At 45.9% G+C, this 21508-nt stretch overlaps 1 protein-coding gene across 1 annotated transcript in view; it reads left to right on the top strand.

The window, feature by feature from the left end:
• TRAPPC14 (trafficking protein particle complex subunit 14) overlaps positions 1–21508 on the top strand; it is a 52543-nt gene that overhangs the window by 14060 nt on the left and 16975 nt on the right. Inside the window, exons 3-8 of the mRNA XM_069216737.1 lie at positions 6222–6351; positions 12780–12866; positions 12986–13106; positions 16616–16763; positions 16981–17063; positions 21300–21463. Coding sequence (XP_069072838.1) covers positions 6222–6351; positions 12780–12866; positions 12986–13106; positions 16616–16763; positions 16981–17063; positions 21300–21463 — 733 coding nt within the window. The remainder of the gene's footprint in view (positions 1–6221; positions 6352–12779; positions 12867–12985; positions 13107–16615; positions 16764–16980; positions 17064–21299; positions 21464–21508) is intronic.

Genomic DNA, 21508 nt, shown 5'->3' with positions numbered 1-21508 from the left:
TGCTGCCATTTAATTCAACCCTTTCCCTCACTGTGGAAAATACCCTTATTACCTCTTAACTCTTCTCTGAAATTAAACAACCATGCACTGGCCATTACGGCTATCCTTCCCTAGGCCCTAAAAAGCTCCTGTTACCCATCCTTGAACCTTAAAAAACACTTAATACCCATTTGTTGCATAAGTCACTACTTAGGCGTAACCCTACAAGATGTGCTTTCTCACACAAGGGTTTCACAGGTGAACTTGATTTAATGCACCAGCGATGAATGTGAAAGACAATTTATTGTAGCCCAGCTAAACCCTATTCATTGTGTAATTGACATAGAAGTATTGCTTTTGGGTTTAGCAATTCTATAACGGCATCAAGGGAACCGTGGAAACAGCAACAACCTTATTTCACTATTCACAGTATCACTCACACTGTACTAGGAAGAATGAACACTTTTAAGGTCAAAGTATTTATTACTAAAGAAACAGTCTGTTTCTCTGTACATCTCAAACAACTACAGAGAATATTATAAAAAAGCAACAAGACATATTATAGATAATGAGAATAAATGAACATTTTCAGCCTTGTTAAAATGTAATTTAGAATGTTATCTAGAGCCTAATGTCTACTTCTATGCGCTATACTATAGGAGAATGAAGGGCTGAGCAACTTGCAATCTAGAGTTTCTTAGGGAGAAGGGAAGCAATGCATACCTTGTTGACAGCAAAGGCTGTTTTATCAATGGAGGCGTGAAGACAGTGTTCCACGCAAAGGGCTAACGCCCACTGTGGTAGCAGTCAGTTAGTCTCCCTCCGAGACATGGCTTCATTAGCTTCAGTCTTCAGGTGATATGTATCATCTGTGAAGTGTGCTGGCAGTATTTGAGACTGTCTCTGGCAGAATCTCTGACGATAATTTCAGCAAAGGACCTCTCCTTAGAAGTGGCTAGGTGACAGTCCTTACATACTAAGGGCCATATGCACGAAAGCTTTTTCCCATAGACACAGAATGGGTAAAATCCTTTGGTACATCTGGCCCCAAATCTTAGCATAAATTGGAATTTCTGACATAAGTCTAGGAATGTCTGACATATATTATGTGCATCAAGGTATGCGTCCCAGACGTTTCCTTATAAACATACAAGGCAAAGGGATGTCAATTCAAACTACACTATTTTCGTTATATGTGTGTGTGTGTGTCCTTATTTGGCTTTGACATGGTGAGGAGTAGACAGTTGACCCAGACGAATGTTGAATTAGATACTGTATCAATGTCATTAATCAAAGTTCCAAGAAAGATAAGGTCTGCCGACATCTGCGGTAAAAGGTAGACATGACAATGATTCAGGGAACATGGCGACTTTCGTTGTCTAGCGTAAGGAAGATGGTGACCTCCCGAGTTGTAACACCAGGATGAACCACAGGCATTTATCATATGCCATGCTTGAGGTTGAGCAATGTGGTGATGAAATTGCCTTGGTCTCCATTTACTTGGAAAGGGCCTTCAACACTGTTGATTGGGCCTACCTGCTGAAGGTTCAATGGGTCATGGGGTTCAGACCCCAATTCTGGGGCTGGATTCTGCTTCTTTGCACAGAGCCTAGTGCCAGAGTGCGGGTGGGACAGTGTCTCTCGGAGAGATGGGTTCTGGGCCAAGGAATGCAACAAGGATGCCCTCTTCCCCAATCCTTTTTGCACTCACCATGGAACCCTTAGCAGTTTAGGCAGGTGCAGGAGCTGGAGGTGTGGGGCATAAAGTCTGGCAACGTTAAGCATATTGTATCATTATATACAGATGATGCTGTGTTTTACCTTAGCTCCCCCTGGGAATCTCTTGAGATTCTGTTGCGCTTGCTAGACGACTTTGGGGTGCTGTCGGGGTTACAGCTTAACTGTGTTAAGCGCCCTACTATTTCCTCTTGTTGCACTGGTGGGGATCCCGGTGGAGAACCTGCCAGACATCGATCAGTGCTGGGAGTTGGAACAATTTAGGTATCTAGATACCTAAGTATGGGGAGGGTGCTGGATTCGCTGAGAGCCTCGGTCACCTTCTGGAACACACTCCCACTGTCATTGATGGGCAGACTTGCTATCTGCAAGATGGTGCACTTGCCATGCTGTTTATATGTCATTAAGAAATCGCTTTGTTCACTGTCTGCCAGGGTGTTGAGGCAGTTGGACTCAATTCTTGTTTCCCTTCTCTGGGCTGGAAAGTGTACCAGAATGGCTTTGGCTACAGTGACCAGACGATACGAAGAGGGGGGCTTGGACGTGCCACAGCTTGATTTCTATTATTATGCTGTGCATATGCATCACGCAGCTCGCCACCTGGAGACTGGACAACTGGGAGAAATGCATATAAGCGGGGATGAGTCATGCACGGCTGCTCCCGGTGATATTGTTGGCAGGCGCTGGGCCTCCGGACTGCGTGCCGTACGTGGTAAAGCAGACAGTGCAAATTTGGCAAAGGCTAGTTACAGTAGTGTTGATATGCCCCCTTCCTCCAGGAGTTGCCTTTGGATACTGGTGCTGGTCCTACAGCTGACAATATGTCCTTCCAGGCGTGGAGGGAGGGGGGCTGTGAGCTGCTGGGTGACTTGTACCTCAATGAGCACTTTATTTCATTTGAGTATGCAAGGGCGGAGATTGCACTGGGTTTGGGTCACTTTCTGCACTTTGCTTGCTTGGCGGAAATGGCCAGGCAGACCTAGATCACCTTTCCCACGTCACCGAGGGCATCTGAAACACTGGGGACCCTACTGTTCTGCAGGTCTGGCAGGCATCTGATACCTTAGCTACATAAAGCTTCAAGAGCAGAGGCGGTGGGCAGCAGGTTGCAGGCCCGGGCGAATTGGGAGGAGGACCTGGGGGCACCCATAGAAGATGAGGTCTGGGCTCTCGTCTGTATGCTCACGCAGTCAGTTTTGTACAACACCAGCTTTAAGTGGGTCCGTTACAACGTTTTGCCTCGCACTTACCTGATCCCTAAGACTTACCGGCAGATGCCTGGGGCACGGCCTGGTGGCTGCCTTTGTTGCAGAACTCAGGGAGCAGACTTCACTTGGCCCGGGAAATGCAGGATCTTTAGCTCCAGGTGGTGGGTGAACTCACAGGAATTCCTTCATTACGGGCCACGGTAACCCCACAGTGTTGTTTACTGTTGGATATCAGGGGACGTAAAGGTCACAAGGTGGCATATACATTTCTTGCAGCTGGGGCTGTTTCTTGCCAGGCGCATGGTGGCATCACCTGGATGGGCCAGTGTTCCCCGGAGACAGACCATAGGCATAGGGACGTGGCGAAGTGGACTCTAGCATAAGAGATTAACCAAATAAAAAATAATTTATCAGAAAGATGATAAATTAGGGGAAGATATCCTCATGTGGCAAGATCTGGGTGACAGGATTTTTGCGCCGGACTCTGACCCGACCAGTGGTGCTAGAGATGGCCCCAAACAGTAGTCCTTTGTTTGTTGGGACCCCCGGGTGGGGTGTGGGTGTGTATCAGATTTGCTCTGATGTGTGCCTGTTGCGCTCCCCTTTGACAATGTATGAGTCCGACTATTGCACTGTTCCTTTACCCACCTGCTGTATACTGTGGCTACTGTTACAACTGCTGCAAAGTTGCTTCATGCGAAAATGAAAAGTAAAGGTTTAAAAAAAAAAAAAAGGAGGAAGATGGTGGCCACCGTGAACTAAGATGGAATTGGAGCCTACATCCGATGGAGTCGGACTTTAGGGACTGTATGTCACCATAAAGTTACCCTTCCCTGAGATCTAACAGATCTTTATTTTCTCCTTATGCTACCCATGCCTGAACCCCTAAGTACCCTGCCTTGAACTCTAAAAACCTATTACTATCCCTTAACACTAGCCTTCCTTAAACTCTAAAATCTACTTACTGCCCCTTTATGCCACTCTTCTCTAACAGCGTAAAAGCCCCTTTCTACCCATTATTGCTTCTCTTTTGTGAACCATACAAACTCCTTACTGCCCCTTATTGCTGATTCAGGGACTCTGCCTGCTGAGAGCAGGGAGGGCCTATCGGGGAACTCCTGGGAGGAGTTGGGAATAAAATTACTGATTCTCCCTGTAATTGTTTATTTCTAAGGTGACTCTCAGGGTCCCATTTGAGATCCCTTTTACTTCTATCGCCCTCGTTTACCCCTGGCTCCTAAAATAAGCTTATTTTACAAAAGAAACACCCGGTCGTTTAGCTCACTGCTCGCAAAACCACAATATGCCCTTTCTGGTAGAATGCAGCTAAACCTAGAAGAGATGATGCAAAACTTGTTAGCCTCACATTTCGGGTCTCTCTCAGGGCCCCTCCCTGCCAGCACTATGACATCGCACACAGGGCATTGCTTAGTTTCTTTATTGGGGCCATAAATCTTCCCAGGCTGCTCTGCTCCTTCAAATGTGAGACTTGAATGCTAGCAAGACCTTTTATTCTGTTAAAATAAAAATAAAATACTTTTCCAGCCTTATATTTCAATTTCTGTTCAGACGTTTACACAACGCAAGGTAATGCATTCATCTTCTCAAGGGCTTGTGATTTCTGATGTCAGTAGTCGCCATGGACCACCAAAACATGGCAGGAAAAGACAATTATGAGATAGGGTTGACCAATTTATGTGGCAAGAAAAGTCCAGTTCTGAATTTACAATACCAGTAGCTCTAACTCAGGAAAATGCAAGACCTATTGCATTGCACATGCTTGTTTAGGTCTGGTTTGACAGTGCAGCGATCTTGAAGACATATTTTGATCAATTATTAAAAACATGCTTAGGGTGGGCTTTCATTTGATTCCACCAAGAGTAGTTTTACTGTCTCGCCTTTTACTTGTAGCTCAGAATGTATCATTCTGCCTTCAAGGAAGTGCTTCCATTAGAATGCAGAAGGGATTATTCCAAATCTGAAAAATAAACTCAACTATACTGTTCATCACATTTTTTTCTTTTTCTCCTTTATGTATTCAATAAGAAACACTATTTGTTTTGCTACTTTTCCCCAGCATGTGTATGCATCTGTATACATTTGTTGGTACATTAAAGCCAGGCATATAGGCTTTGCCAACTTCTTTTAATTAAATTTTTATGGCTTCTCTTCCAGTACTTCTCAGTAGCTCCCAACCCCTTCTGTCCCTCAGTTGCATCTACTAAAAATATCTATATATTTTACATATTTTCGATGGCCTGGTAGTTGTCATTTGCTGACGGGCTGCTCCATTTTTCAGATGCGCTTTTGTGTATATATTTTTTTATTTACAGTTCCAAGATGACTGATACAAAAAAAATTAGCAACATGCTAGCCTAGTATAATACCTCTTGCATCTTGATGAATGCAAGCGCATATATCATGACTCATGCACATGTAGCAGTCATTGTATTTTTTGTCCGCTACACAGCAGCAGCAAAACGCAGTGGTGATTGAGTAATGCCAGTGGGTCAGAAAGGCAAGACCTTGTTAGCTGAGCCTTTGGTGTTTAGTTTTTGCACTTATTTGCCACCAAATCGACAGTGTCCTGGCTGTGGATGTGCAGAGAGCCACCTAAGATGGTGAGCTCGTCAGACAGATATTTAGGGTGCTGACCATCATTGTTTTTTATTTTTTATTATTAATTTATTTTATATAACCATTAATCTGTTTTGATATGTTCCGTTGCAAATAGGTGTCTGACATGCGGTCAGCAGCATACCTTCCAAAAGTGAGCTGCCTAATAATAAGGCTGCAAAGTGGCAAACGTTGTTTTGGGTGGTGAGGGTACTGAGTCTGCTTCTTGCACTAGTACTCGTCAAGAGATGTCCACAAAGCGTACCATGCTATAGCAGATCTGGCTTAAATTTGAGATGAAGCTTAAGGGCTCCATGAGCCTGTAGCCGACATCTGAGTGCCAACTTTCTACTTCTGCACCGCATTTTTAATGGTGATTACAGAAAGTCATTGACAGCAGTATGTGGCCAGGATCATTTCAACTTGAAGTGTGAAAACTGGAACATTCAAAGGGTCTGTCGTCCTTACTGCTAGGGAGGTTGAGTTTGTGGTGCCCTGAGCACCCATGCGCTTCATTCATAGCCTGGAGAGCCGCATCCTTTTCTTCTGCCACTAGATGCAAAGCAGGTCTTTGATCATGGCACCACACATAACATTTATACTTCTTTCTAATCCGAACCACTGCTTGAGATTTCCGCTGCTTTTGTCTGCTCAGCTGCCTTTTCCGTCATCTCTCTGCAGATCATAGTCACTGTCTGGAAGCGGGATTCCGAGAAGGCAGAGGTGCGGGAGTGTGGCTACCTGGCGATCCTGCAGAACCGCTCCCCTACACAAATCTTCCGGGAAGAGCAGAACACCTTCAAAGCGCAAGGTAGGTGAGGTGAAGCGAGGATGGTGAATTTTCCAGGTGGGAGTGATGGGACAATTTCAGGCTGTCTTGAGATGTGACAGGAAAGCGATCATGGAGCCTTTTTTAAACCTATTTGGAAACTAATAGCAGGTAAATTTCACCAGGTTTAGGTAATCCACTGATTTTTCACTCCTGCTGCAACATTGTGAAATGCCTTTGGTCTCCAGCCTTCACTTTTCCCTCACTCACGCTAACAATTGCTCCCCTTTCTCCCTCACATTGGCCACGTTGAAGTCCATCACACCACCAGGTGGAACGGATGCAGCGTGAGTCCCACGCTTGGTGTTAGCCTTATAGTTCCACAAAGAATGCCAGCCCCCAATTCTAGCCTCTGTAATTCATATCTCTCAATCGGCTAGAATTCATATTGTCGGACCATTAATTTTCTTAGTTCTGCCCCATGACATGCAGGGCCCTCAGGATTTCCATCTCCACTCACAATATTCTATTTCTGCGGAAAACACGTGCTAACGGACAAGAGAACATGACTGTCAGGTCAGCATCCAACTGCATGAAAATGAAAAGAAGCTGAGAGATGTTTTTGTTCCCAACTCCTCAGTGAATCTTTTGAAAATGGGTGTTGAGTAGTTTTTGTTGCAAAATTGCATTAGCTCACATAGGCTCTTGTGCTGGGCTGCAGTTATGAATGCTAAGGTCTATGCGATATGCGGGTCCTAAATGTAAACCTTGGCACATCATCAGCGCAGCCACTTAGCCTTCTGTGGTCGATAAATTGAGCAGTGTAGAAATCATATTATTTAGTGTTCTGAAAAATGTCAGTCAGTCTTTATTAGAACATTGGAATGTTGGGAGCTCCTTTGAAGGCAATGGAGTACTCCGGGCTTCTAATTGCTGGTAAAAGCCTAGAGCCCCAAGGTTCCTATGTTTGTCCCACAAAGGCCTCACGAAGCCCGAGGGGATTTCAAACCCCCTGGGATTCTTGCGGCCTTTGTTTTATCTATTAGAACTTTCTGCCCTCTACGTGGGGAATGTTCTAATAGCCCACCGTAGTGGGTTATACCAGCCATTAAAGGCCCACATCAGCCTTAAAGGCCCAAGCTGAAGGCTACGGCGGGCTTATAACATAGTCATAAAAAATGTTTAAGTGCTATGGAGTGCTACCAAGGGCAGTGACTGTTGTTCAAGGGCCCCAACCAAAGTTACATAACTATAACCAAAGTCAGGGCACTTAACAGCTGTTAGAACATTTCACCAACAGGGGTTAGAATGTTATAAATTAAAATAGGAGACACAGAAAGACAAACATTGGAATGGTAGAGCAGAAGCTGTACCATCTAGTATTGGCTCAGAGCCACTTCAGTTTCTTCAGTTGAGCTTCCCAGCATTCCAGTGTTCTGATTTACATTTTTAAATTAAAAAGTAAAAGTACATGTCTTTGGAAAACAGTTGATGTGTATTTCTGAAAACAATTTAAGATAGCAATACAATCAGTAGCAAATGTTTACAGTATTGGATTTGAGTAAAAGTTGAACACCAAGTATTGTGCTTACCTTAATGGAATAAAAAATCAAGTCTTCAAAATATCTGCCTTTAATGCATCTTAACAGTACAAATTAATAAAATATTAATTAAACCTAAAATGCATGCTTTTGCAATGATTTCCTAACTGGTCTCTTTGCATTTATACTAACATTGTAATGTCGACAGTAGGCAGCACACCTGATTTAATTGTCTTTTGAAAAAGAAAAAAAAGGCAGCACATCCAATGGTCCTACTTAACAAGGACTGCATCCCTCCTCCAAGATTAAGACCAAATGTAGAAAAGTGCCATCTTTCTGGCATAGTTACCCCACTTTTTGCCTGATGTCAGTATGTTTGGACTGTAGTTCACTGGGATCCTGCTAACAAGGACCACAGTGACATTGCTCTCTCCCCTACATTTAGTTGTTGGTTACCTTTCACACCCACAGTTGGCATACTGTTGCACCCATATAAGCCCATAGTATATGGTACCTAGGTACCCAGGGCATTGGTACAACATGGGGGCCCTATGGGCTGCAGAATGTATTATACCACCTATAGGAGACCAGGCAAACTGTGACTGCACAGGGTTCGAAAAATCTACTCGACCACTCGCTATGGCAAGTTATATTTGATCAGGTCGAGGTATTTTTTAGGACTTCCTCGACCCTTCTGGACAAAGAACAGATGTTCTGTTCTGTTAAGTCAGAAAGTGTAGGGGCATTAAAAGATACCTTTAAATATTGTTCTTGAATGTCACCGTTGCTCTGTGTTCAGACCAAGGTCAAGAGTCAGTTTGTCTTACAATTCATTTTTCTTCTGACTGCAGAGTTCCAGGATTTTGTAGGTTGAACTGTCTGACCTTCTGTTTAAAGTGTGAAATAAAAGGCTGCACACAACATTTAAATGACTAAGTCAACTGTACAAACATTTCAAAATATATATCAGTAGTTGTGAAAGGCCATTTTTTGTATTTCTGTGTGATAACAATATATTTTAATAGGATGAAAACAAATGAGAACACTTTACGTGTTGATGTGCAAAGGATATGTTTCCTGAAACCCAGTTTTCACAGATTGTTAATACGCTATATAGTTTTACCAGTAAAGCTGCAAGTTAGTGGGAAGGTTTTTGGAAATGTATTGGAAATTTACTGTGTATAGATGACAATATGCTACCACATCATGGTTTAGTAATATATATTTTTTTAGCTGAGTGTTTAAACAAACTGAGAAACATTCCTGCCCTGATGGCATTGCTATTAGTGATCTAAAAGCACGTCATGATAATGTGTCCCCTATATGTGAACTGGATTCTGGTGATACATGCAGCAAACTTTAGTCTACTAAATCAAACAAAAGAGTTTTTTTGTACTGCAGAAATGCTGAGCTCACATATTTGAAGGTGCAATCATATGTGAGAATAAAGAAAAAGGCGACTCTGTAAACTGTTTGCCTAGAATCACACAATTTGAGACCCGTACCATTACATTTAGGTCGAGTAGCTTATTCAAGTTACTCGACCTGCAGGTCTAGTAACATTTTTATGATTTTTCTAGGCCTGCCACTGCTGCCTGTGTGAAAGGGTGCATGCATCCCTTCACTTCCAAACCTAACCACTGCACTTAGGCCCTATAAGCCACCCCTCTGGTAGGCCCTTCAGCCCAAGGGCAGGGTGCATCTCTCTAAATGTGAGGGTACCCCTGCATGAGCAGGGTACCCCTACAGACCCCAGGCCAATTCCTGGACTCTGCAAGTGTGGTGAAGCCATCTTAAGGTATGTAGTGGACACTGGTCAACATGAGTGGTCTAACTACTTAATGGCTACTCCGAACATAAGCATGTTTGGTATCAAATATGTTGAAATCGTGCACCTACACCAATTCCAGTGTTACTTGCATTATACCACGTAGTCTGGAGGTTCCTGAGGGGGATCCCCCAGTTTTGCCTGTCCAGGTGCCAGCCCACACTGCTTATGACCTCAGATACTGTTCTGCCCTCCTGCTGATGGGCCAGGCTCGGGCTGGAAGAGCAGAACAAAGGATTTGCTGTAAGGGAGAGGTGTGACTACCTCTCCCTGTGTATTAGGTGTCTAAGGGGTGGGGTGGCCTTTGAGCGCCACCAGACTGCTGTGAGGGTCACATTTGGTGCCTTCCTTGCATAATCTGTTTTTCACCAGTCCAGGAAACCCTGGTTCCTGCTCTGGCGTACAATTGCACAAAGAACAGGGGAGTGACCACACCCCTGTCCGGCCCCTCTCCTAGGGAGGTGCCCAGAGATCTGCCAGGTGAGTACTTGGTTCTGCCAATCTTGAAAATAAGATGTGCAGAGGCCCCTGGGAGCATCCGCTTGGTTAGGCCAGGTAGGAGACATCCATGGCCCCCTCTGATAGGTGTGTCACTGCAGAGAGTGGCCAGCCCCCTTTTAGAGTTATTTAAAGGCTCCCTCGTGGGTTGGTCCTCAGACTCATTAAGCAAGACTCTGCAAGGAACTCTGCAAAACATCTTCTGCCCCTGGCCTCTGGAGCCCATGCTGGTCTTCGCCTGGGATCAAATAAGTCTGCATCTAGTGGGAATGCTCCCACTGCAACATTGTTTCCCTGGATCCTGCAAGAATTCTGAAACCTCCAAGACTGTGCATCCTCCAGGGTAACAAGAACTCTGTTTGCACCAGGTAGCAGGAAAGGAATCTCCCTTGGAGTGAAGGAGTCACACCCCTGCAACCACAGGCACCTCAAGGCATTGTCGACCCGTTGGTGGGGTCTACTGTCCATGGACATCCAAAGATCCTGCTTTAAGGGTGGTGAGTCAATGGCCTCCTCTGGGTCCTGCTTGTCTTCTTTCCAAGTAGGGAGACTGTAGGCCCTTGCTCCTGCCACTGGACTGGCATCTGTGTGCACCGCAACTGTTGCACTTGCCAAGGCTTTTTGACTCTTCCTCCAGGAGATCTTCAGGCTCCAAGAACCCCCAGCCCCCACCACTCTGCGAAATGAAGATAAGCTCCTGTCCTGCAACTCCTGCAATGTGGGACTTCTGTTTTGCTGGGCTGGTAAGGCCTCCTTGTGACTCCCTGTGTCTGGCGCCTGTGTGTCACTCGTGGGTGCTCCATCAACTTCTCTTGGCCTTCCTATGTGCTGAGGTCCAGCTCTGACTTGCCCCTCCTGGATAGAATCTCCTGGACCGTGCTGGTTCCCACAACTTTGTAAATCCTTCTGAAACTCTTATTTGCACTTGCCAGTGCGTGTTGGTGACCTGGCTGATCACTGACCCTTCTGCAATCTGGTGACTGACGAGGGACAGTTTGTAGGTGAGTCCTGGGATCTTCATCAGCTCCTGGACTCCGCAGCCGGCCGGCCTTCCTCCACTGACTTGCAGGAACTTAATCTTCAGGAGGGTGGGCATTGCCACCTGCACCACCGGGGTACCTCTTTGGATGCTGGACTCTGCCCCTTCCTATGCAGATCTTCCATGTCTCGAATCCGTCCCTGGGTCCTACCGGCCTGGTCCATGGGTTGTGACAGTGGTTGTACAATCCAAGACATCCACAGTCTTCAGAAAGAGTCCCTGCTCCCCTCTGCATCTGGGTCCCTGACGTAAGTACTCCTGTCTTCTGGGTATCCTAGAGTAGGGACACTTTCAATCCATCTTCTTGCCTGCTGGTTTCCTCGGGGTCCACTGAGAAGGGTCCTGAATCCCATAAATCCCAACCACCACACTCTGTTAGCCTATGGGACAACTGGGTGGGTAACTGATTTACTCCTGGTTGCTGGAGGTCACTTGCGGTACTTAACTCTGGTGTTCCTAACTGGCCCCAGCCCCTAGCTAACCCCCACACTTACCTTGGTTGGAGTTCCACTTTCACATGCCACTTTTTTTTAGTATAAGGTTTGGCCCTCCCCTGGGGCCCTGTATATGTATTTGCTCTTTCTGGTGGTTATTTTATGTGTATAATTGGTATATCTCCTTCTGGAGATAATAGATACAATGTCAGTGTTGTAATAGTGCTGTAGTAAAGAATCCTTTATTCTTGCAACACTTTTGTGGTTCTTTCTTGTGACAATGTTATTGCCTGACTACTGTGGTATTGCAAGTGCTTTACATTCCTCCTGGATAAGCTTTAGCTGCTCGCCTCAGCTACCCCTAGAGAGCTTCTACTATCTGGACACCTATTCTTTATCACTAAGGGTTGCCTGGACTCAGTATAGGGTGCCACCACATAGGTGTACACCAACTTCTATTGCTCTTGCAAGCTTTTTTGGCTAGTGAGGCATATCGGATCTTTAACTGGAAATTTCCAACTTTTTTCCTGCATCGGAATTTTTGGCATGGGTAGTGCTTACAAGGACATGTGGAATACAGCACTTAAAAATGGCAACATCTGCATTTTTAAAAACTAAACAAAACGGTATTGTACTTACGATTGTTTTGTGCATAATCTCATTTTTTCACTTGGATCCAAATTGATTGAATAGTGTTTGCAGTTTTTTAGACCACAAGTGCAGGAAATCTTGTATGCATGAGGTTGTAGTAGATCAGTGATTGAGTAAGAAAATCAGCAATGCCCAGCTCTCTTCACATGTCAATCCAGTTAACATTAAAGTAACATGGGTAAATTAGGGCTGACATTTTCTAAGGGAGATATATAAGTTCACGGAGATAGATTATTTCAGGTCATCTGTGGACCACCTGGCCAGGAGAAGCGACAAGAGTGCAGTAGGGAGCATTGTGTAAAAAACAAATTGTTATTATGAAAATTCAGTAAGAAATATTGACCGGAGTGGATTACCCAGTGTGACTGAAAACCAGATGTGGCCTGTCTATGCTTCCTAAAGTGGTGCAGGGTGTGGAGTGGACCGAAGCATGGTCTTGGTGTACCCACAATGCAATTCTTCTTGTTCTTTCTCCGCAGTGAGTACCCTGCTAACGGTGCTTCCTCCGCCTGCGCTGAAATGTCGCCAGATGACCGTCTCTGGGAAGTATCTCACAGCCTTAAAAGGTGAGTGGGGAGTCCTTCCTCTGCCAGTCCGTAGATGTCCTGCGTGTTTCCCTCCAGCGCCTCAAGGCAGGCTGCCTAGCTTGATGTTGGCCTCAGTGTCTTGCCTGCTTCCCTTGCAGTGTTAAACAGTTCGAGCCAGGAGGAAATCTCTGTCTGGGACATTCGTATTTTGCCAAACTTCAATGCCAGTTACCTTCCCATGATGCCCGACGGCTCTGTGCTGCTAGTGGACAATGTCTGGTGAGTGTGTGGAAGGAGGGTTAAGGGTGAGTGACAAGCCTGAGCAGCAATCACCTTCTGATCTATGGTACAGCTGTAGGGTCTACTCATAAGCCAGCACTCGCTGCAGACTTGGGTACTTGTGTTCCGGCCCTGTCCCGCAGTATGCGTCGATGGATTATTAAAGGGAACTTCAATCATTTGTGACTACTGTGTGGATTTCCCCATTTAATGGAGTGCGGAGATGTATTTCTTGACTTTATACATGCTTGTTTTCTTTTTAAAATCGTAAAACATGCCTTTTTTTGCTCTGTCTTCCATTTTACGTCTGCTGGCTTCCTCCTGGTAATTACAAATGGTCCCTTAGGGTTAAAAGGTATTACTTCCCAATGCCTTCCCACTACATGCCCCACACACAGCTCTCAAAGCACCCCTACTGGACTTCAACACCCCTGGTAATACAGAGCTGGGATCCTCACACAGCTCCTCATTTTCTTCTCCTAATCCTATTGTTGTTCTGCAGGTATCCAAATGACATAGCGCTGGCACACTTCATGGAGTAGCTGTGCGCTATACAAGTCCTATTCACGTCATATCATGGTACTATGTACATTGTAAAACGCCCACCCAGCTTTGCCCACACATGCCAGTCGTGGCCTGCAGCACCCTCTGCTTCTCTAACACTGGGAATCATACACTGCTCAGCCAGTGCATCTGTCATACCAGGCAGCATCCTTTTCTGTTCTGCCGTTGTCACCCAGAGCTCTGCCAGTGCATCTGTCATGACCTCCAAGAACCTCGTGCATAAAAATAGGACTTGTAAACAAGGAGAGAGCTTCTGTGGCCAGGAAGCATTAATAATGTAATCTGCAGTTTCTAAGTGCTGTAAAAATGGATATTGATAGTGCTCATTTTATTACTACTCAAGTTAGGACCTTGGGAAGTGAAGTTGACTTTGCTGAGCTTTGAGCTTGTGACCTCCATGTCACAGCAGATGCAAGTGCAAGGTTAACCTCAGTTGATACTCCACACATTGAAAACTACGATTTAAATAAATGAATGCAATATGTTTTATTGAAATGGCCTTTAACGTCACTTAGACCAAGTTGGTGTTTTGAAGTGGGATACGGGTTAAAAATGCAAAGAATGCCTTACATTTATCTGCGAAAGCATTGCTTTTTTTTGTGTGCGAGTGATGGTTTGGGTGGCTGTCGTTAAGTTATGGATTTGCAGAGCTAACCATAACTTGTGAATGTCAGTATTTTTTCTCTTTTAATTCCATTTTCAAAGGGTATTTTAACTGTGGTATTTCATGTGAATTTTAGGGTTTCTTTTTATAACATTTCACGGTTTTATAACCAAACTCAACCAAAACTTCTCCTAACATTATCTTTTCAAAAAGTTCAGTTTTTTTTATCATGTACTACATCCAACTTCTGTAATAGGAAACACTACCCCTCTGTGTATGGCTAATTTGCGCAACACATGGCCTTTGGCTATGCGCACCCAGGTTGCCTGCAGGACCTGGCCATTTATAGTCTGCCAGCACCAACAGCAGAGGTTGGCCTCAGGGCCTGGTCTTTAGCCTTCGGCTATGAGCAGTGGAGGGGTTGACTGCTTAGACTGGCCATCTTGGGCAGCCATCACCCACTAGGCATGGCCTTGAATGGCCAATCCCTGAAATCGAGTCTGGTTCTGAGTGTCTGAGATATTTGGCCTGGTTCTAAGACGCTGAGATTTAGGGCCTCATATTTGGGGTCTTGCTCTGGGTGCCATAGGTCTGGGGCCTTGCCCTGGGTGCCTGAGGTGTGGGGCCTGGCCCTCGGGTGCCTGAGGTGCGGGGCCCGCGGCATGGGGCCCCGCCCTGGGTGCCTGAGGTGTGGGGCCCCGCCCTGGGTGCCTGAGGTGTGGGACCCCGCCCTGGGTGCCTGAGGTGTGGGACCCCGCCCTGGGTGCCTGAGGTGTGGGACCCCGCCCTGGGTGCCTGAGGTGTGGGACCCCGCCCTGGGTGCCTGAGGTGTGGGGCCCCGCCCTGGGGGCCTGAGGTGTGGGGCCAAGCCCTGGGGGCCTGAGGTGTGGGGCCAAGCCCTGGGGGCCTGAGGTGTGGGGCCAAGCCCTGGGGGCCTGAGGTGTGGGGCCAAGCTCTGGGGGCCTGAGGTGTAAGGCCAAGCTCTGGGTACTCCAGGGCCCGGCTCTGGGTGCCTGAGATCAGAAAGCTAATATATCTGTCCGACCCTCAAAGCAGCCTGAAGGAGCAGCACAATATGAGCACCTAGATGATTCCCTGCTGGAGAGAACTAATGCTGCTAGGTATTGTGCTGAACACAGAAGAACTGGAATATTCTGAGAGCTTGTTGGCTTAGCTGTTGGTAAAACAAATGGTTTTTATCCTTTATGTCTTATGGGGGAATCCCACCATGTCCCTCAGCAGACCCATTGAGAGGACATGCTAACTGTGCTTTCTTAATTAGTGCAATATAACTCTGGCACTAAACATTCTCCAGCAATGCTTTTGGCTCCCACTCCAACCGTAGCACTAGGACCTTAGGAGTTTGGGTGTTAGATTTTTTAAAATTTATTTGAACACGATGAGTTAAGTATTATTTTAGGGCGATTCAGCAGGTCTGCCTTTATAACGTCGATAATCCACCCAAACTTGCCTTCTGCAAAGCCTTTTTTATCGAGATTCGAAGGAGGACAAACCTACATTTAAAACTGTTCTGAGTAATGAATCCAAGTAACCACTGCGTTGATGAATAGAACATTCATTTATGTCCTGCATCCCTTACTTCTGTGTTGTCCAACAGGAGGATGTTTTTGTGGGTGAGGCTGTATTGGTTCCAGTCTTTCCTCAATCGGAGTAGAAGAGGCTGATTTTAGCTTTCACATCTAACTAAGGATTTCAAAACCATGACTCTAGCAACATGAGGAAGAGCACTGAATATTACCTGACTGCAGGCCATCTCCAGATCTCAGTATACAAGATGTCACAGAACCTAAAAAGATAGTTGACATGGAAATTAAGAAAATAAAAACCCTGTGTTAGCTAAGCTCTTGCGTAGTCTTATTCCATGTCTGCAAGGCAGCTCTTTGGGCCTGAATATACATTACAGAGTGGCAAGTGCAATCATTGGTCCTTGCCTCCAAAATCAGAAGCTGGTTTCATGCGCAGACATTCCTACCTACTACAGAGAGTGAGAATATCTTGCGTGCGAGGAGGTGAACTATGCATGTTTCAGAAAGAAGCATGGTCCCCCCTAAAGTAGAAGGTTAGCAGGGGCTCCTGCACCCACTGTTTCCAAACCAGACTGAAGATACATGTGCTCATGCTACTCCTCACAGAGGTCCCTCTTACCCAGATACATTTAGAAATAAAATGGCATAAAGAAGAACAATACGTACCCAAAATCAAATTAACATTTAAGATGGTCTCAAGTGTATCTATGTCATAGGGGCTGGGTTGCGATCTTCGCCATTTTCTGGCCCTAATCACTTTTAATTCACTCTTCATCTCCATTTTCATTTTGCAGTCACCAGTCTGGCGACGTGTCCATGGCATCCTTCTACCGCGTGGATAGTGTATCCTCCTGCCTTCCCAGCGTGCTCAGTGCCCTTGAAGAGCAGAACTATCTGTTTCAGTTGCAAGTGGTTGAGCGACCACAAGAGGACACAAAAGAGGTGAGGAGAAAACAGCCCACCTGGGTGAGTCCTATCTTGAATATATGAAGCATTGTCTTTTGTTAATTCCCCTGTTATTACAAAGAATGCTTTCACTTGATGGCATTGGCCTGCCAGATTGTTACCCAGTGTTACTTGTATACAAGAATTCTCTGCTTTCAAAGATGTTGCTGCTGATTTGTCTGATTTGAGCTGACCTCTTTGCTTCTCCTGTTAGGGTTTGGAAGTGCCCTTAGTTGCCATAGTCCAGTGGTCAACGCCAAAACTACCGTTCACTTCCAGCATCTACACTCACTACAGGTGAGATCTGTTGTCTGGTTGCAGCAGTGGATGGTAACTATCGGAAGTGGCATTGGCACTGACTTTGTACTGAGGATGTGCAAGTGCCAGGTCAATCGCTGCCCAGCGTCTTGTCTGTAACAGTTTTGAAGTATGTATGAGGGGATAGACATTGGTCCCTGCAAGCTGTTGGATAATCAATGTACACATTATTGGATCCATACAGGTCTCCTCTTCAATAAGCTTTTTAGGTCCTGCCTACTAGACAGGGCATTTGCAGTCTGTTGCGGAAAGTATTGTCCGCTTACAATGGGTGTCAAGCCCATAAATTGCTTATACGTGTATGCATGCTTGCAAAATGACACAATCATGTTTTTTCTATTTTCACCTCAGTCAGAAGCTTTTTGTTTTCTTGTTCTTTAGACATGTTGCACAGCATCACAGACTCTGTGCAGCATGGCTAAAGATCATTGTATGTGTCCTAAAGCCGAGAACTATAGGCTTTGCCAATGCTTGTTGTGTTTATAAGATCATTTGGAGACATCACTTAGTAGCTTCTACGCTATAAAGAAGTAGCTCCGTATTTCATAATTAGAAAGACCCATACACATGTAGAAAGCTGGCCTGGTGTGTGGTGGGTACCTATGGTATTTTAACCTTATACCAGGTCCAGGTATCCCCTCTTAGTGAAGTGTGGGCAGTGTCTAGAAGCCAGTCTCTAGAGGTAGCTGTGGATGAGCACCCAAGACTTATCTAGGAGACATACAAAGCTTATGCAATACCACTATAGTCATTCACACACATGAAAGAAAACACTCAGTTTTATGAAAATAAAGGCTCTTTATTACAGTAACACAATCACTAAAACACTTGATAGACAATACTCCCAGTAGGAGGCAAGTAAACACAGTATGTATGTACAGTAACAATAAGGAATAGGCATAAAAAAACAATAGAAGACAGTGAAAATCAATAGGCAATACTGAAGGCCTAGGGGGAGACCAAACCATATATTAAGAAATTGGAATGCGAAGGTCGGCTCCTCACCGAAGGAAGTGCAATCGATAGAGGGGAGCTGGAGGAACTAGGAAACACCAAAGGTAAGTACCAGAGTGCCCCCCAGCGACCAGGAGCGAAGAGGCAAATTACTGTTTCTCCCCAAACCAACCCAGAGGACTTAAGAAGAGGATATTGCAAGACCCAGACAAGACTGCAAGAAACCAAAGGTGGATCCTGGAAGAGGAAAACCTGGAAAATAACGTGACCAAGTCCAGTTCACGTTTGAGTGTCCGGTCGTGGCAGTAGTCACTACCCTCCCATCTGTGGATGCACGAGTTGGTCAACGGTGAGACGAAGACGGTCACCAATGCAGCACTGGAGCAGATGAAGAGTTCCTGGGTGATGCAGTCGACATCCCCCACCGGATGAAGGATTGCAGTCAGTCTGTGGTGTGGATAAAGCACCAACAAGTCTTGGCAAAAAGCAAATGTCGCAACAGGTGAAAAAGCAGAGCTGCAGGGGACCAGCAAGGTCCAGTGGGATGCAACCCATGGGTGGGGGTAAGGGAGCGGGGTGGGCGGCGTCCCAGGTGACCCTCAGCAGTGAAGGGAGTCCAAAGAAGAAGAGGCAGCCCCCACAGAAGACCCACAGGCAAGGAGCCTAGGGGTCGCAGAGAGGCCCACGCAGTACACCTGAAGAGAGGTTGCAGGAGAATCACGTAGAGGGCTGTGTGTTGCAGGGAAGAGTGCTGGGGGCCGGAGCTACACGAAGCCTGAGATCCCTTGGAGGAGATGCCAACAAGCCTTGGTAGCTGCAAGAGAATTGGTGTATCGGGTACTGTCCTGCGTGGGAAGGCAGTGGCCTACCTTCGCCAAAGTTGGACAGCTGGCAGAGAGGACCAAGTGGACCACTCCAGACCACCACCTGTGGTGCAGGATCCACACAGCTCATGATGAGAGGAGATCCACGCAGCCGGTCGTCGTTGCAGTTGGTGCCTGTGGATGCAGGGAAGTGACTCCTTCACTCCATGGGAGATTCCGTCTTGTGAAGACTTGCCGCCCTCAGAGGATGCACAGCCGGGCAAATGTTGCAGTTGCTGGAAGGAGCTGAAGAAACAATGTTGTAGAGCAGAGTCATCGCTGTAGCTGCAGATTGTAGGTTCCTGTGGAGTCCAGTTGCGGTTCCAGTGGCCAGAAGTCGAAGTAAATGTTGCAGAGGATTGAAGTGAATGTTGCAGAGGATTGCTGCTGGAGTCTTGCATGTCGAATCTGAGGGCCCACCCAAGAGGGAGACCCTAAATAGCCCTGGAAGGGGGATTGGTCACCTAGCCAGGTCACCGCCTATCAGGAGGGGGCCTTGACATCACCTGCCTGACCTGACTCAGATGCTCCCAGTGGCATCTGCCCACCTTGGATTCAAGATGCCAGAATAAAGGGACCATCTGGAGGAGCTCTGGGCACCACCACCCCATAGTGACCTATGTCCAGTACACGCGTAAAATGGTGTCCCCGCACTCATGAAGTCGAGGAAAATGGAGCTGGAGTTTGTGGGGGCACCTCTGCTCATGCAGGGCTGCCCTCACAAACAGGTACCTGCACCCTGCTCTCTGGGCTAGGAGGGCCTACCACAGGGGTGACTTATAGTGACCTGGTGTAGTGTCCTGAAGTGAAAGGGTGCATGCACCTTTAAACGCAGGCTGCAATGGTAGGCCTGAAAACATGTTTTACATGAGCTGCCATGGGTAGCATAATACATGCTGCAGCCCATGGGGTACCCCTGGTGCTCCAATGCCCTGGGTACCATATACTATGCCAAAAGTGGGATGTGTGAAGTCCCAGCCACCAAATTTAGATGGAGAGAGCACCGTCACTGAGGCCCTGGTTAGCAGAATTCCAGTGAACACAGTCAAAACATACTGACAACAGGCAAAAGGAGGGGGGAACTATGCCAAAAAGAGGGTACTTTCGTACAAGATTGTAGATTACAGTTTGAAATCGTTGTAGTTTGGAAGCATAAGCATGAACATGATCTAAAACTGTATAGCACACAGTACTAGCTTGAAAATGTCAATTAGAAAATTCCTCTTTTTCTCCCTAAATTATAACCCTGACTTTTTAACTCTGATGATACCTAGCTCCCGGGTGCTTATTAAAGCCTAAAACCCTGGCCTTGACTTCATACCTTGTCCTAAGTCTAACATTAAACCAGATACTAAATCTGCCCTAAACATGTTCTGACCATAACTGCAACACTAGCCGAATGCCAAACTGTACTCCTTATTAATCCGAACCCGACTCTAGCATATGACTTAACTTTGTCTCCACCCTTAACCCTCATCTCCAGATGTGTTTTGTCATATTAGGTAAAACCATTATTAAAGAAAAAACGTCAAAAAGGGTTTGACCAATTTTTTTTTAGTATAACCACTTTCTTTAAGTAGGCATTTCCGTCAGGCCACACACAAAACACTAACGTGGCCAACTAATTAAAATCCAAAACCTTTGTAATCGTTTTCATTCTTTTTAATTTTCAACCTCTAATATTTAAGACTTTACAGCAAATAGCCTGTACATGTGGTTGGCCTGTTACTAAGAAACTTCTGAGTGCCATACAGTTACTAGTATCAATGATGAGCAGCTTTTTTGGTCTATGCAAGTGTTCAGGGGATCACCATGCAGTTTTTGGGTTCTGTAAAAAGCATGGGATTGCCCATGAGCAGCGTTTTGTATCTGACAATTGGAATGGTCCTTTAGTGGGCTGCTCCTTGGGCCTGTATTGTCATATTCAAGCTTCTTATGAATGTTAGTTGAGCAGGACTAGGATGCTACCGCTATTGAGTATAGGGCTGGCACTGCCTCGTCTGTTTAGGCAGTAGTTCCACTGCAGAACTGCTTTGGGATGTGTAAATTGAGTTGCCAATTACTGAAAGATATCTAAGTAGGACCCTTGCTTAACAGCTTCTAACTTTGCAATAGCTTCTGAGGTTGAGGAGATGGACTCTCACTGAACTGCTTTCAAGTTCAGGTTGATAAATTCTCTCAGAACAGCCTCTGGGGTCTGTATAGCAGGTGTGTCATAACTCAGTTGCTTCTTTCATATGGACAGCAGTTAGAAACATCCTGAGCATCTTTTAGGGTATTAATAAGGAGGCAGTCTCTCACTAATATTGGAGTGGACAACATTTGATCTGACTGCATGTGTTTCTGTGCATGTGTGTAGATTGATGTAGAAGGCTCATTTTCCTTTGCTCTTCCATAGGTTGCCAAACATTCGCTTGGACCGTCCTCGCTTTGTCATGACCGCATCGTGCGAGTCTCCCGTGCAAGTGCACAAACGCTTCAACGTGACCTATACATTGCTCAATGACCTGCAGGACTTCCTGGCTGTGAGGCTCGTGTGGACTCCGGAAAATGCGGGAGCAGGTGAGCACGATGGATCATGGAAAGGTTTCTTTAATTTAAAGAAGA

Source organism: Pleurodeles waltl, chromosome 12, assembly GCF_031143425.1.
Source record: "Pleurodeles waltl isolate 20211129_DDA chromosome 12, aPleWal1.hap1.20221129, whole genome shotgun sequence".
Lineage (NCBI taxonomy): Eukaryota > Metazoa > Chordata > Amphibia > Caudata > Salamandridae > Pleurodeles > Pleurodeles waltl.
The sequence above is the reverse complement of the archived record's forward strand: the minus strand, read 5'-3'. Positions and strand labels throughout refer to the sequence as shown.